This window comes from Myxine glutinosa, chromosome 1, assembly GCF_964187855.1.
Source record: "Myxine glutinosa chromosome 1, kmMyxGlut1.1, whole genome shotgun sequence".
In the NCBI taxonomy this organism is placed as follows: Eukaryota; Metazoa; Chordata; class Myxini; order Myxiniformes; family Myxinidae; genus Myxine; species Myxine glutinosa.
The window spans coordinates 66407573-66421630 of record NC_136261.1 but is presented as its reverse complement, the minus strand read 5'-3'; the positions used below and the strand labels follow the sequence as shown (position 1 = coordinate 66421630).

The window sequence follows — 14058 nt, the reverse complement described above, 5'->3', positions numbered from 1 at the left end:
ACGTCCATCGGTGGGACACATATCGATGCCTGAGCAACATCAGGACGGTAGTTTATAGCTGGGCTGCGATTCAAACCCAGGCTAGACAGGTTGGAGGTGAGTGTGCGTACCTGTCTGGTTCAAAACGTAACGACGAGGGTTATTTATGGGAATTGAAAGCAGCCATGTTCACCTTATCAGATTGTGCCAGTGGAAATGTGGTTTTCATCGCACGATAAACACGCACGCTGATCCCAAACCGCCTTTTGGACATTCCAGGCTCCGTGCCACACAATGGGTAATCCGAGGCGATTGAGGTCGCACGGAATTGGCATCTTTAAGAACCGACAATAAATCTCCAATTAAAGTCAAGTGGGGAAAGGGGGCGGGGCTCGTGTTGGGGGGGCGTGGCGTTCGCCGGGCAGGTGCTGCGTGCGCCGTCTTCAACACGCGCGGCTCGGGGCTCCGTAACGACCGAGACGAGCACGGGAACCTTCGCGGCACGAAGCGTCCGACTCACTCCCGATGGAGCCTCTGCCGCCGGCCGTGCGGGAGCTGGAGATGCGTCTGGGCCGTCGTCTGCCCGACAGCCTCCTTCGCTGCCTGCAGCGGGCCGAGGAAGCGACGCCGGCCGCGGCGGAACAATCCGGATCGGGCCCGTCCGAGGCCCCCGCGCCGAAGCTGCATCGCCTGCTGAACACGCTCCGTGGAGACATGGTGAGGGCTGCGCTGGCGTGCCGCTTCGGTGCTCACGTTCCCGATCGCATGGCGGAAGTGGGTCACGTGTCGTGCGTGCTCCGCACACCGGAGGCCAATCTTAGAACGGCAAATGCAGATTTTCCGCTTCGTGCTCAAACCAAATCTCCTAAAAGCCGGAATTCGATTCGGAAATCTTCGCAATTCCAAAGGTCGGGAAGCGCAGCCGCGTGGTCCTGGCTTCGGTTCGGAACCGTTTCATGTCGACCCCCGAGGGGGCTACGTTTACAGCTGCCTCTGTCGATTATATCATATCGATCTTTCCCTTTTTTTGACCGATGGCTGCGTCCGAAAACCAACCAAGGGAGCAGGTGCGTGGCGAGTTGTGACGAATCGAACGTATGACGTCAGCATGAGGCCGGTAAACATCTCACCGGCTCAGGTGGACCTCCCGGTGGTGCTTAGCCACGGTATGACGTCAAAGTCGATGTTATCTAATTATCCGGAGCGGTGCTGATTTGTGTGCCCAATCGATTGGACCGAATGACGTCTCGGTCTTTGATGACGTAGAAGCTCCAGGGAGAGCAAATGGCGGCGAGGGGGTTTCCAAGATCGACATCAAATGTCAAATTCACCGAATATTTAAATAAACGTTTATTCTATGACTCGATAATCCACACCACGTGATCATCACATTGAGTCGACCCATGTACGAGGACGTTGTCTCGGAATCATTGTTTTCAACGCTCCATGGAGATGATTGTTCGTTTGTAGCCGCGCAGTTAAACTTCGTTTTGGGATAAATTATATTCGATTTATTTTGGTTAATGGCGTGTTTTTGTGAGCTTGAGTTAAGGTCAAGCAAGGTCTGAGCAGAAGAGCTATCGTCGGCCTTGGTGCGAAGGGAATGACGTGAGTGCGGTTTGAACCACACACCCACACACACCGGGCAAAGCTCACCACATCCCCACGTGTGCAGAAAGAACTAGAACGGCACTCGGTAGAGAGCATATCTCCACCAGGTGAACAGTTTACGTTGTGTATCTCAAAGTAGACCAAAAAATCGCAATACAGAATCACATTTAATCAAAATCAATCACAGGAATCACCATACCCTCGTTTTTGGCCGTATCACTAATGGTGAAGAATTGCCTTAAAGATTCTACCAGCTGGATCTGGATCCGGATCTTCACCAAAATTGAATCGATTCTTCCTTATCACACAAACAACCTGTCCAACAAGTTTCGTCCAAATCAGTCCATAACTTTTTGAGATATCCTGCTGTGTATCGTTTTTGGCCCAATCTCCCAATGGTGAAGAATCACTTTAAAAATTCTAGTAGACGGATCCGAATCCGGATCTTCACCAAAATCTAATCATTTCGTCCTTGTCACATACACTACAACTCTGCCAAATTTCGTCCGAATCCATCCACAACTTTGAGATATTTTGTTCACAAACAGACAGGGATGAAAACTTAACCTCCATCCACCTTTGGTGGTGGAGGTAATGGGTTGAAGGGCATTATCATAATGATGCCCTCAGATATCCTCAATATTGAGACCGGAGTAATGGTTGGAGCGTCTGCTCTGAGTCTGGGAGGCCAGTTGTTCAAACCCAGGATTATTCATGCCCAAGACGTAAAGATGGTACGTGCTGCTTCCTTGCTTGACGTCAGCATTTAAAAAGACAAGAGCACAGACAAACAATGCTGGGAAGGCAATGGCAAACCACGTGGTGCAACCTATGTAAAGACTACGGTATTTCAAATAGCATGCATGGGACTAAGTTCCAAATAAAATTGGTGCTTTGCCCATTTCCAGTGTTTATCATTATCTCCGCAACCAAAGGTGGATGGAGGTTATGTTTTCATCCCTGTCTGTCTGTCCGTTTGTGAACAAGATATCTCACAGTTGTGGACGAATTCGGACTAAATTTCACAGAGATGTAACGTATGTGACGAGGACAAAATTATTAGATTTTGGTGAAGATCCAGATTCGGATCCGGCTACTAGAATTTTAAAAGTGATTCTTCACCATTGAGCGATATGGCCAACCATGTGGAGGTATGCTCTATACTGAGTGCCGTTCTAGTTTTACCTGTGTTACGGACTCCTCCCCAAACCCCCTGGTCACGGTGTGCCTCCGAGCCCCGAGAGGAGTCACGGCAGAAAAATGTGTTATTCTGTATGTCAAAGATCAATGGTGAAGCCACACCAATTGTTACCAACAAACAAATATTGTATTAAGATCACATAAGAATAACAGTACAACAACAATAGTAATCAATTGTACAACCAATATATATTTCCTATGATGGTACCATCAGGTTCGTACAATATAACTCGCTGTGCTCCAAGTGAGCGAAAAGAAGAACATTCCCCAATGTCTCTATTCCGGCATCAAGCCCAAGTCGATCCGCTCCAGCGATCGTCAGAACGATGTCCAATCGAGACCAGAATCCCGTTCGGATGACAGTCACAGTCACGCGGCCAAAGCTGCGCAAAGGTGCCCTCAAGGCGACGGGGAAATCCAAAGGCGTCCTCCAGGCGACTGGGAAATCACACCCCCGGGTATGGACATTTCACGGCTCCAAACCGGCGAACCGCAGATTTACCTTCAAAATCCACGTGACACACACACCAGATAAACGTCTGGATGCGGTGAAAATGGTTGAAGCGAAGCGAAAAACCTTGCGCGATGCGCAAAGCGCGTGAGTCAAAATGGCCGACGGCCCGTTCGAGGCGTAACGGCACGACGATGATTCTCCTCGGAATCGACCGCCAAAACCTGACACGCAGGTTGATCTGTCACAGCGATAACAACTCTGTCGCAAGAATCCCTTTCCCGGGAAACCCAAGTTCGCTAGTGACCTCCGTTCGTCAACGTTTGCTCCAGACCTCGAAGCAGCTTGGCTTCTTCCCCGACTCACTCGCTCCGCCTTCCTCTCCTCCTCTTCCTCTTCGTCCGGTTTCATTTAAAACATTGACTTTTTTACCTTTTGAAAATAGTAACCTCTATCTCCCTTAAACGACAACAATAATAGTACATGGAATCAAAAATGTTTACAGTGGATGAAAACCACAACAACGGAAGTGACGAATCCGTAACACCTGTTTGTCTCCTGCACGTCCATCCACCTTTTAACAAAAAAAGAAAAGAATTTCGATTGGAGCTGAGAAGAGAAAATTGCAAACACGGCTGAAGGAATGAGTACTTCTTGAACTCAGCAAGATAGCTTCTTGAACTTCCATCCTCACACTAAAAGTAACTTTATCTAAAGCTGATTGGTTGAGCAGAATCTTTGAACAGTGTGATTTAATAAAGGGATGTCAAACAGACTGAAACTGGAGAGTTCATAGAACATGTTGCCCCCACGCAGTTTTTATTATTTTTTGTACATGGTCAAAGCTCCTGGAAGAGCTACAACCCAGAACTTATCAGGACGCAACATCACAAAGAAACAGCAGGAGAAGGGGGAAATGTCAACAGCAGGGTGGAGGGACAAAATAAACGGACATGGACAAACAAGGCATGGAGGTGAGAATCACGGAGAGGGCAGACGGGTGCAAGACCAGAAAGGAGGTGAAAGAAGACAGAAACCTGTCGGCGATGGTGAAGTGCTCAGCCCATAGTGTTCAAGTACACACTTCAATTTAAATAAAATGATTTTAGAGATAGTTTTTAAAAAACAACAGAAGTTTAGCGCTGCTGAAACACTTATACACAGCCTTTATACACTGTAATAAGACGACATTGAGCCACAGTTTTCCGAAGATGGAAAGATGTTTTATTGATCACCAGACAATACAGCATCAATCAGCATCGTACATAGCCATATCGGCGGCATCTTCATCATTGAACGGACATCATTGAATGGACAGGAACCAAAGCTAGTCGCCGTCTGGGAATCCTCCTGTTGTGCAAAGTCCTTTCTGGGCACCTTTGAACCCCTCAATACATACAATGCTTTCATCCGCAGCTCAATAGAATACTGCTCTCCCCTCCGGGCTGGTGCTCCTGCTGCTTCACACCTAGCTCGGCTTCACCCTGTTGAAACCAAAGCATTCAGAATCATTGGAATCTCCCTCTATGAAGCTGATCTGAGGGCCTTTCACTCACTCACCGCAGGCAGGTTGGTGGTCTTTGGCTTCCACCGACTCCTCTCCGGCGTTGCTCCCTCTGTTCTGTCTATGGCTCTATGCTCTGCCCCCCAAATATTCCTGCAGGACGCACAAGATCTGCCAGCAACCCTCTTCTGGTGAAACTGCCAAAATCAAGACTCTCTGCTCACCTTCACTCTTTCATTCCTTTTTTGTCCCGCCTCTGGAACAAACACTCTCACTCTCTTCAATCCCTCTACTCCCTCCAGGTCTTTAAAACAGCTGTTCACCACCATCTCTTATCTTCCCCCATCCAAAACCTTGATCTTTTCTATCCCCGTTAAAACACCCCAAATCCACCTCTTTCAACCCCCAACTTCTTTCCTGAAATTCCTCGAAGTGTGCATTTGCTTTGTACCATGTACTCCTCCCTCCTCTCCCAGCCCTTCCCTTCCCACAGATCTACCGACATCCCTGTTCTCTTCTGTTGTGCTTCGCTCTCCCCCTCTCTCCCCATCTTGTCTCCCGCTCCCTTCATTGTATGTTTTATGTGTCTGTGCATGTTTTCATGTTTAAGGGTGTAGTACTGGTGAACAGGTGATTTTTTTTTTTTTTTTTTTTTTAGCTGAACAGTTTCCTTATAGTCTTATAAACAAGAATCATGCTATTAGAGGTCATAGAAGTACCCCTAATTATTTAAAAATTCAAATTTTCTAACATCATACATGCCCCTCAATAACCGGAAGTAGAATTCTTTGTTATCTATCTATAATTCCAGTAATCTCTGTGTGTTTGTGTGTTTGTGTGTTTGTCTGTGACCGCTGTTTCTCGACAACCACGGGTCCGATATACTTTAAACTTGCCAGGTATATTGCTGGGGACCCGAGGATGTGCCTTTTCAAGGTTTCATATTAATCGGACAAGTAGTTACCGAGCTATGGCGATTTCTTTACCAAACTCCGCAAGCCGTTCGCTTTGGACCAAACCATTTCATGTAAATAGAGGGGGGGGGGGGGTTCTGTGGTCGTTGCGAATGGACCAAACCATTCATGTAAATAGAGGGGGGGGGGGGGGGGTTCTGTGGTCGTTACTGCCACGTGGTTTCAAAGTTTTTTTTTTGTTGTTGTTGTTTGCACGCATGTTTTTTTGCACCCACGTACGGGCACGCCCTAGGATGTTTACACACACATACCCCTACACAAATTTTTTTTTTTTTTTTTTTTTTTTTTGGCAAGGAACGGGCACCCACGTACGGGCACGTCCTAGTCTATCTATAATTCCAGTAATCTCTGTATGTCTGTGTGTTTGTCTGTGACCGCTGTTTCTCGACAACCACGGGTCCGATATACTTGAAACTTGCCAGGTATATTGCTGGGGACCCGAGGATGTGCCTTTTCAAGGTTTCATATTAATCGGAGAAGTAGTTACCGAGCTATGGCGATTTAGCCGTTCGCCGTTCGCTTTGGCTTTGCGAATGGACCAAACCATTTCATGTAAATAGAGGGGGGGGGGGTTCTGTGGTCGTTGTGAATGGACCAAACCATTCATGTAAATAGAGGGGGGGGGGGTTCTGTGGTCGTTACTGCCACGTGGTTTCAAAGTTTTTTTTTGTTGTTGTTTGCACGCATGTTTTTTTGCACCCACGTACGGGCACGCCCTAGGATGTTTACACACACACACACCCCTACACAAATTTTTTTTTTTTTTTTTTTTTGGCAAGGAACGGGCACCCACGTACGGGCACGTCCTAGTCTATCTATAATTCCAGTAATCTCTGTATGTCTGTGTGTTTGTCGTTTGTCTGTGACCGCTGTTTCTCGACAACCACGGGTCCGATATACTTTAAACTTGCCAGGTATATTGCTGGGGACCCGAGGATGTGCCTTTTCAAGGTTTCATATTAATCGGACAAGTAGTTACCGAGCTATGGCGATTTAGCCGTTCGCTTTGGCTTTGCGAATGGACCAAACCATTTCATGTAAATAGAGGGGGAAAGGGGGGTTCTGTGGTCGTTGCGAATGGACCAAACCATTCATGTAAATAGAGGGGGGGGGGGGGGGGGTTCTGTGGTCGTTACTGCCACGTGGTTTCAAAGTTTTTTTTTGTTGTTGTTGTTTGCACGCATGTTTTTTTGCACGCACGTACGGGCACCCACGTACGGGCACGTCCTAGTAACTTTAATTTGCATCATTCTTTTGGGCTGAAATTTGGACAGGATATTCAGAATATCACTTCCTTTAAAATGATGAAGGCTTTTGTTTATAGGAGTAGCCATTGTGGATTTATTGAAGGACAACCAAGTTTTATCTGGTAATTGGCATAATTAGCTAATTGGTGAACATTTGACATAATTTCACAAAATCCTCATCAGGTAGTAGAGTAACACATGTATAATACATGTACCAAGTTTTGTGTGAAAAGAATGATAGGTGACATAGAAGATAGAAGTAGAAATGTGTTCTTTGTTTTTCCTTGTTTTTTATTGACGGTCTAATTTATACAAATTATATGCATGTAATATGACAAAGAAGCGTTGAAACTGGTCTGAGTTAAAGCCAAGATTATATCTTTCAAGAAAAACTGAAAATTAGATATTAACTTGACTTTGTTTTTGTGTAAAGGCCTCTCAAAGGTACCTATGTAGTTTTCTCAATTTTTCACCAGTACTACACCCTTACTGTGTTAGCTCTTACATGAGCCTCGATTTTGTATACAAAAAAAAACAACTTCACCCTCTCGTCTCGTGTGCCATGTCCTCTCATGCTTCATGTCGATATAGTGTAGCATCGTTCTTGGAAGTATTATGAAGTTGATTTGTGTTCTACAGTGTTTAAGTTTTATAATCCAATTAAAATATAGTTTCAAAGGCATATAAATAAATAAATTCCAGGTTTTACCACCATTTTACCCAACGTCTATTGCATCACCTTGTCTAACATGTTGCATTAGTTATTCATGCCTGTTGTTTGTGTCCTTCACAACGTCCTTAATAACAGCAAGTTTCCTGTTGGGAATGATTTTCAATTTTGTTTGACTGTCAGGCAGAAAAAGTAAAAAATATTATCTCCACTCTGCACACGTACACTCGGGAAGAATTTGGAACCAGAAGTACATCAAAAGTGCGTGTGTCAAAATGGCAAACTTGTCTTCCTATTCATGTTCGAAATAGTGTTCAAAATATAGCATTCCATTTAAACAAGTTTTCTCGATCATAAACGGATAAGATAAAAGGAAAGGAACTAATTGCTTAACCCCGCTTTTCGCTGCACGTGCGCAGGACAATGATAGATTCCTGGTAGCGGGTGGTCGTGAGGAAAACTTAGGATTTTCATTTCCACAAAAGGATATTGCATTCCAGGTAGAAGACATTTCTACAAGTGAGGAATGACGAGGGTCGAGTGTAATACTGTTAGAAAAAGTCTTCAGTGAACTGCAACTGATTCCACTGGGTACAGTTCATGTGAAGGCTTGACAATTCCAGTCATATTTTCTACAGAAGAGAACGCAACCGTTTACAATTCAGTAACCAAGACGGGTTGGTTGGACCGAACTTAGATTCAAAAGAACGTTCAAAATGAAAGTTGCTGATATTTCCAAAAGGAATTTCTGCTGCATATAAGAAGCAGGTCCTTGAGAATGGTTGGCTTGGGTACCTTGTCAAAAAAATTAGTGTATGATGTTGCTATGACCTGAGAAAAGATGGTAGAACAGAGACCACCGAGAAGAGGTCTGCATTGAAAGTGTCCTTGTGCTTCTTCTTGGGAGATGTCAATGAGGTTGAGAGCACTGGTTTCTGCACCATCCGTGAACAGGTGCGAAGCGGCGGAACCAGGCCATCTCAAACTAAATCCACTCGTGGGAACATGAAAACCACTGCCCTGCTACTGATTTCAATGGCCCGAGTCATTCCTTCTTGTGGGGTCGCGCCGGGTAACATTTTTATCCAAAGTAGAATAAGAACCGTATGGTCAGGCTTGCTATTCGATTGAACAAGGCAGGAATTCTGCTCGTGGTGCTGCTGATAGAAAACTTGCCAACTCTTCACAAAAAGGCACCGTGGGATCTTTAACGTACACATACGATCAGTGCTAGCAGATGGCATCTTCTGCCTGAAAGTCCTTCCAATGAATGGCATACACATTAACGCTTCGTCCTGCCTGCGGAACACCAGTGATATTCTAAAGCTGGGCCCAGATTCAAAATCAGGCCGCACGGCGAAAGACGAGTATGCATTCCTCCAAGCTGTCCTTCTGACCCACTTTAAACCCTGAAAAGTAACGGCAACACCGCTCAAGCTAGCAAGCCCAGTTGCCAATTGCAACCCAAATCTTTCTCTGGTGCAATCTGGAGGTTTTGATTGTTTTGTCACAGCTGTTTTGATTTTTGTCCACGAGAGATATGCACCGGCTACTATGGTTTAAACGTGGCTATAAGGTCAAGGAAGTTTTGAAAGCGAATAAGTTGTTGACCCTGTGTTCACGTTCACATGCTGCGTGCCCGGTTACACAGAAAGGCAGCTGAACCAACCCGCACCGCATTGGGGCTTGTCCTGGCACAGCTTCTGTTGAGTACTGGATCAGTGGTTTTGCGTACATGAAGCATGACACCTCATTTGCCTTTTGCATGATCTACTGGTTTTGTGACAAAAGGGGGATGTCGTTTTAGTCGTCCAAGTATGGAATGATCGCATTCGATATTGAAATCACAGCCATTTTAACCGAACACGCTGGCTGTTCGATTGAGGAGTTAGACATATTTTACTTCACTGGCTGGTTTGTTATATTTCCTCACGTGGTGCTGTACAATGTCCGGCACAAGAACAATTGGCTCGACATTAGATTTTGGGCCTAACTTGGTCAATGCATAAAATGTTGGCAAGTGTTTAAATTAAACAATCACATACCGCAATAATTGAATGTGGGGAAATTACTGGTATATAGAGATAAAAAGGGGCTGGCAAAATGCCTTCAAGGTACTCACGCTAACCTCCTAGCCATCGAGCCTGGGTTTGAATCCCGACCCAGCTAAAAGCTGTCATTCTGGTGATTCAATGTGTGCGCCGTCCCTTGGATGGACATTATACCGGATCTACCGTCTGCCGATATTAGTTGGTGGATGTTAAAAATCCCACTGTGTCCTTTGCGAAGAGTGCTCGAGCTATCACTGGCACCATAAACAAATTCCAAATTCCTACACAAACTACTTCTGGGAGAGGGATGGCAAACCGCCAAGCATGACCCTTGCCAAGAAACTGCTTTGGTAGTACCAACTAACAGAGTATGATACATCAGTAAATTAGTCATAGATAAAGCAAGAAAAACAACAACCTTCAACTGCAAAATATGTCCAAACTTGTTTATCTCATGTTCACATTGGTACACCACATAGGACAAGGCATTGTTTTTCAATCCCATTATTTTCCCCTGTTTCCTCGACCGCAGGCTCGCCTCAGAGCTTTGGACGGCAACGTCTTGCGGCAACTGCTTAGTGTGAACGAGGGGCTGGCAGCTGCTCGATGGCTTCTCGATGAGAGAGGAATGTTGATCGAGGAGGATGAGGAAGACGAAGAGGACATTAGTTTTGATGGCAGCAGCCCCTCGGAAAGTATGTGCAGCCTTGTAGACCCGAATCAGGCCTTGCCAATAGACCAAAGCCTGCCCGAAGCCATCGACTACTTTGACCGAATCTCTGTAGGTAGCTTTTTGGACACGTTTGCAGATGAGACCGGCGAAGTATCCAACGACAGCGGACACTGGGGTTTCGATTCCACGCTCCCGCGCAACAACTCTCTCTTCCGACGTGCCGGGAAGGACAAACCGCAGACGCCCTCACACGACCAAGGTCCAGGATGTGGCCGATCCCCTCGGCAAGCGACGACTCGCAGCCCTGGGGCCGATGGGGTAACGAGGCTCAAGACGCCAGACAAAAACCGTAACATCCATGGATACAGTGTTGGTTGCAATGGAAACGCACATGGCCTTTGATGGGAGTGCGAATGCACCTGTGGACCATTTCCTACTCGTTTTCGATGAATGTACAAATGGACTGTTGTGAAACCGATTACTTCATCCCTCCGCGGTACATTTAGCAATGAAGACGCTTAACGTACGGACACAAGTTGTCCATTAAAATGTACACAGTTGTACTACTTGCATGGGGAGTGTTTGTCATCACGTATTTTATTTTTGAACATTCCAGACAGTGTTACTCAACAGGAAACTTACACTTATTTATAGACAGGATAATATTAAAGGGCTTTGTTTGAAAAAAGAAAAAAAATGAAAAAAAAGTCAACTGATTGGAAGGGAAAAGAACAATCATTATTTCTCACGTGTGTGCTGATGTGTCATTTAAAATTTCCACGAAGTGGATTAATCTGGAGAAAGTATCAAAAAAAGAAACAAATAAAGAAAAAAAAAATTGATTAATGATTTATATCCATGAATGCTTGGAAAGCAAACTGCTTTCCAAAAATCAATCAAAAGTTCCGGCCTCGTTTATAGCATTCGGGAGCACTGGCGACAAGCCAGGAGTCTGCTGGTTTTCCTTTAACCCTGCAGAGTGTCAGAGACCTTGCACATACGGATATTATTCGGATTACTTGAACCATGCAAAGTCCATATCCATGTACCACACCAGATTCAGACAAACAATCCAATTATCAAATAACGTTGCAGTTCTAAAGTTCAAAAGGGTGTAACAACTTGAGCATGCAACTTCTAGGAAATAAAAACAGAGCACGTTGCACAGAAATGGACAAAATCAAATAGATGATTAAACTGACCGTTACTCGTCTTTAATGGCATGGGACGATTTGACCGACAGAGTGGTGGACGCACAGCTGATGGAGAGACGTGGCAGGAATGGATTCCAAATGGCATTCACTTTGAAGCTTGAGGCCCCCGCTCCTCCCGAGTGCCTTTAAGAAAGTGCATTTTTGGCCTCGCGCTGCCATGCTCAAGGCGCCTCGGAAAGACGTGCCCGGGGACGAAGTCGTGAATGATGGCACTTTTAAAAGGCCAAACGTCTGGGAACTTAGCTGCAGTCCACAAACTCGTCAAAATGTTGTGTGCACACAGCAGCTGAACGGTGTCTATAAACATTCATTTTATTATTTTGCTTGGGAGTCGGCACATTTCCATATGGTAGCTGACTTTTGCACAACCTGTTCAATTAGCTAATTCTTTTAGGCTCCTAATTATCCCACTCCCTAACTCCACCACACCACCTGAAAACCCATGCAAATGGGAACCTCGATGTAAAACTAGTTACAACCCACAGATTGCTAACCACATTTAGGGAAATTAAACTTGTGCATCGAGTGACAACCGTAGTGCACACCCCATAATTGATGTTGATTAAAGTGCAGGAGAATGCTTCGTTCAAAATGACGACCAGCTCATCATTCGCTCATGGAACCCCTCGCAGGACGCTACAGCTGCGTCTGATTGCAACTCTGCCCAGAAGAGCCAAAAGCTTCCCCTCGCATTCCCATGCACATGTTAACCAGTTCACATTCATCACCACCGCAACCTTGACCCACAGGCAAACTATCGTAGACTTTTTTTTTATGAACCGCATCCAAATCAGTGAAATAATTCCACATACCCACTGCAAAACATCATGCCAAGATTTCATTGGAGGGAGCAGCGTTTCCACTCGCCCAATGGACCGTGGCAAAACAGAAACCATACATTCGACACCCTCACCTGCTATTTACAGTTCTGTGAAGAGCCTCATTACAAGTTCCATCTCCTTTACCGCAACCGCGTTACATTATTTGTTTTATTGTATGACACAAACCTCACATGGTTTTGCATGCCATCTCCCCTCCCCCACCCCCACCCCTGCTCTTGTACTCCTCCAGAACTCCATAAACCTTCCAGGATGCATCATGGGGTTCTTCCACTTACCCATTTATTAACATTTATAAAATCCCCACTTACTGCTCACTTCCACTCCCTTGTTCCTCTGTTGGGGAACATTTAGCACCTTGCAGCATGCGAAACCACCTTCCAGACCACCCAACCACCTTTCCAGACAGCCATCTTTCAGTACAATCTCACTCTTTCCTCCATGGGTTTTAGACAGCTCACCGCCATCTTCTATTCCTACGCTTCCCACACTTACCCCTATGACCCGGAGGCTCCCATCTTCTCCCTCTCCCCCCCCACCCCCAATTGTGTATCCATGTGTTTGTTTGAGTCTCGTTTCCCACACTGCCCCAATGCCAATATGTTACCCTTTTTATATGACCTGCCATATTGCTCTTCAGTGGTGCTTACAAACCACTGCTCAAAACATTCACTGTGACTAAAAAACGACATTTTAATGGTGGATGCAACCAGGAATGAATTTTTCAACTCCCAGCATAGATTTGGTAACTTGGAATCATGGCCGTGGAATGTTAAAGCGGAATGGGATTGCGTTGGTGGTTGCTGCCTTTGTCTTCATCAAGGCGACAGATAGGGTTATTGTAGACCATTTGCAGGTTCACCTTGTGTCCAACCAGCTCGCGGATGTTGTTGATTCCGTACTTGATCATAGTTGGCCTAAGATAGGGAGGTAGGATACAAGGGTGAAACATGAGCCTTTAGAATGGTGGAAGGGAGATCATTATTGTAGTAGGGTTGGGTGGGGGGCAAGAGGGGTGGACAACAGACACCCTGATAAGCATAAGATGTCACTTGTCCATCTAAATTCCAAGTCTCAGATCTGCTCGACTGATTCCCCAATATACGTGCACTACACACCAAGTGGACACTTCCACGTTGAGGCAGCCTAATGTATTCCTAATGCTGATCAATTGCAAAAGCCTCGATGTTCAGTCAGTGGCGCAAAACACTTTACAAGCAGGAAAAGTTCAACTCAGTAGTGAGTATATAATATAAAAAATAGCCACCTTTAGAGGCCATTTTTCCCCGCAAAGCGGGGGTTGGCCTTTTTCGGGAACCGTGGTTGTTGTTGTTTTTCGGTCCCCCTTTTGAAGCAATGTTTTATGGCCGGATGCTCTTCCTGACGCCAACCCTTTTTGCCGCCTTTAACGACAAACAGGGAATTACCAGTGAACTGGTACTCAATTTGCCGACCTCGGAAGGATGACAGGCTGAGTCAACCTCCCTGGCGTTAATTCAGCGATCGACCGGGATTCGAACCCAGGATCGTAGGATCCGAAGCCGGCACCCTAGCCGCTAGCCCAACACCAGGGTATATGAGTATAGACTCCAATAATTCTTTTTGCAAAAACAAAAATGCTAAAATTGAAATAACAATGATTAGA

The 14058-nt window shown here is 45.6% G+C and overlaps 2 protein-coding genes across 2 annotated transcripts in view; one reads left to right on the top strand and one right to left on the bottom strand.

Moving 5' to 3' along the window:
• Positions 1 to 243: 243 nt before the first annotated feature.
• On the top strand, positions 244 to 11202 carry LOC137424792 (leucine rich adaptor protein 1-like). The gene is made up of 2 exons (XM_068112631.2): positions 244 to 696; positions 10220 to 11202. The coding sequence occupies exons 1-2, from the start codon at positions 505 to 507 to the stop codon at positions 10760 to 10762; spliced, it is 735 nt and encodes a 244-aa protein (XP_067968732.2). The 5' UTR covers positions 244 to 504; the 3' UTR covers positions 10763 to 11202.
• The window catches only part of FARSA (phenylalanyl-tRNA synthetase subunit alpha), a 157720-nt gene continuing 154601 nt past the window's right edge, over positions 10940 to 14058 (bottom strand). Inside the window, exon 13 of the mRNA XM_068112593.2 lies at positions 10940 to 13330. Coding sequence (XP_067968694.2) covers positions 13186 to 13330 — 145 coding nt within the window. The 3' untranslated portion in view covers positions 10940 to 13185. The remainder of the gene's footprint in view (positions 13331 to 14058) is intronic.

Bases quoted from the DNA above. Each gene is read 5' to 3' on its own strand.
- LOC137424792 (XM_068112631.2), top strand. From the start codon at position 505: ATGGAGCCTCTGCCGCCGGCCGTGCGGGAGCTGGAGATGCGTCTGGGC. The intron at 697-10,219 runs GTGAGGGCTGCG...CCTCGACCGCAG, and splicing joins ACACGCTCCGTGGAGACATG to GCTCGCCTCAGAGCTTTGGA.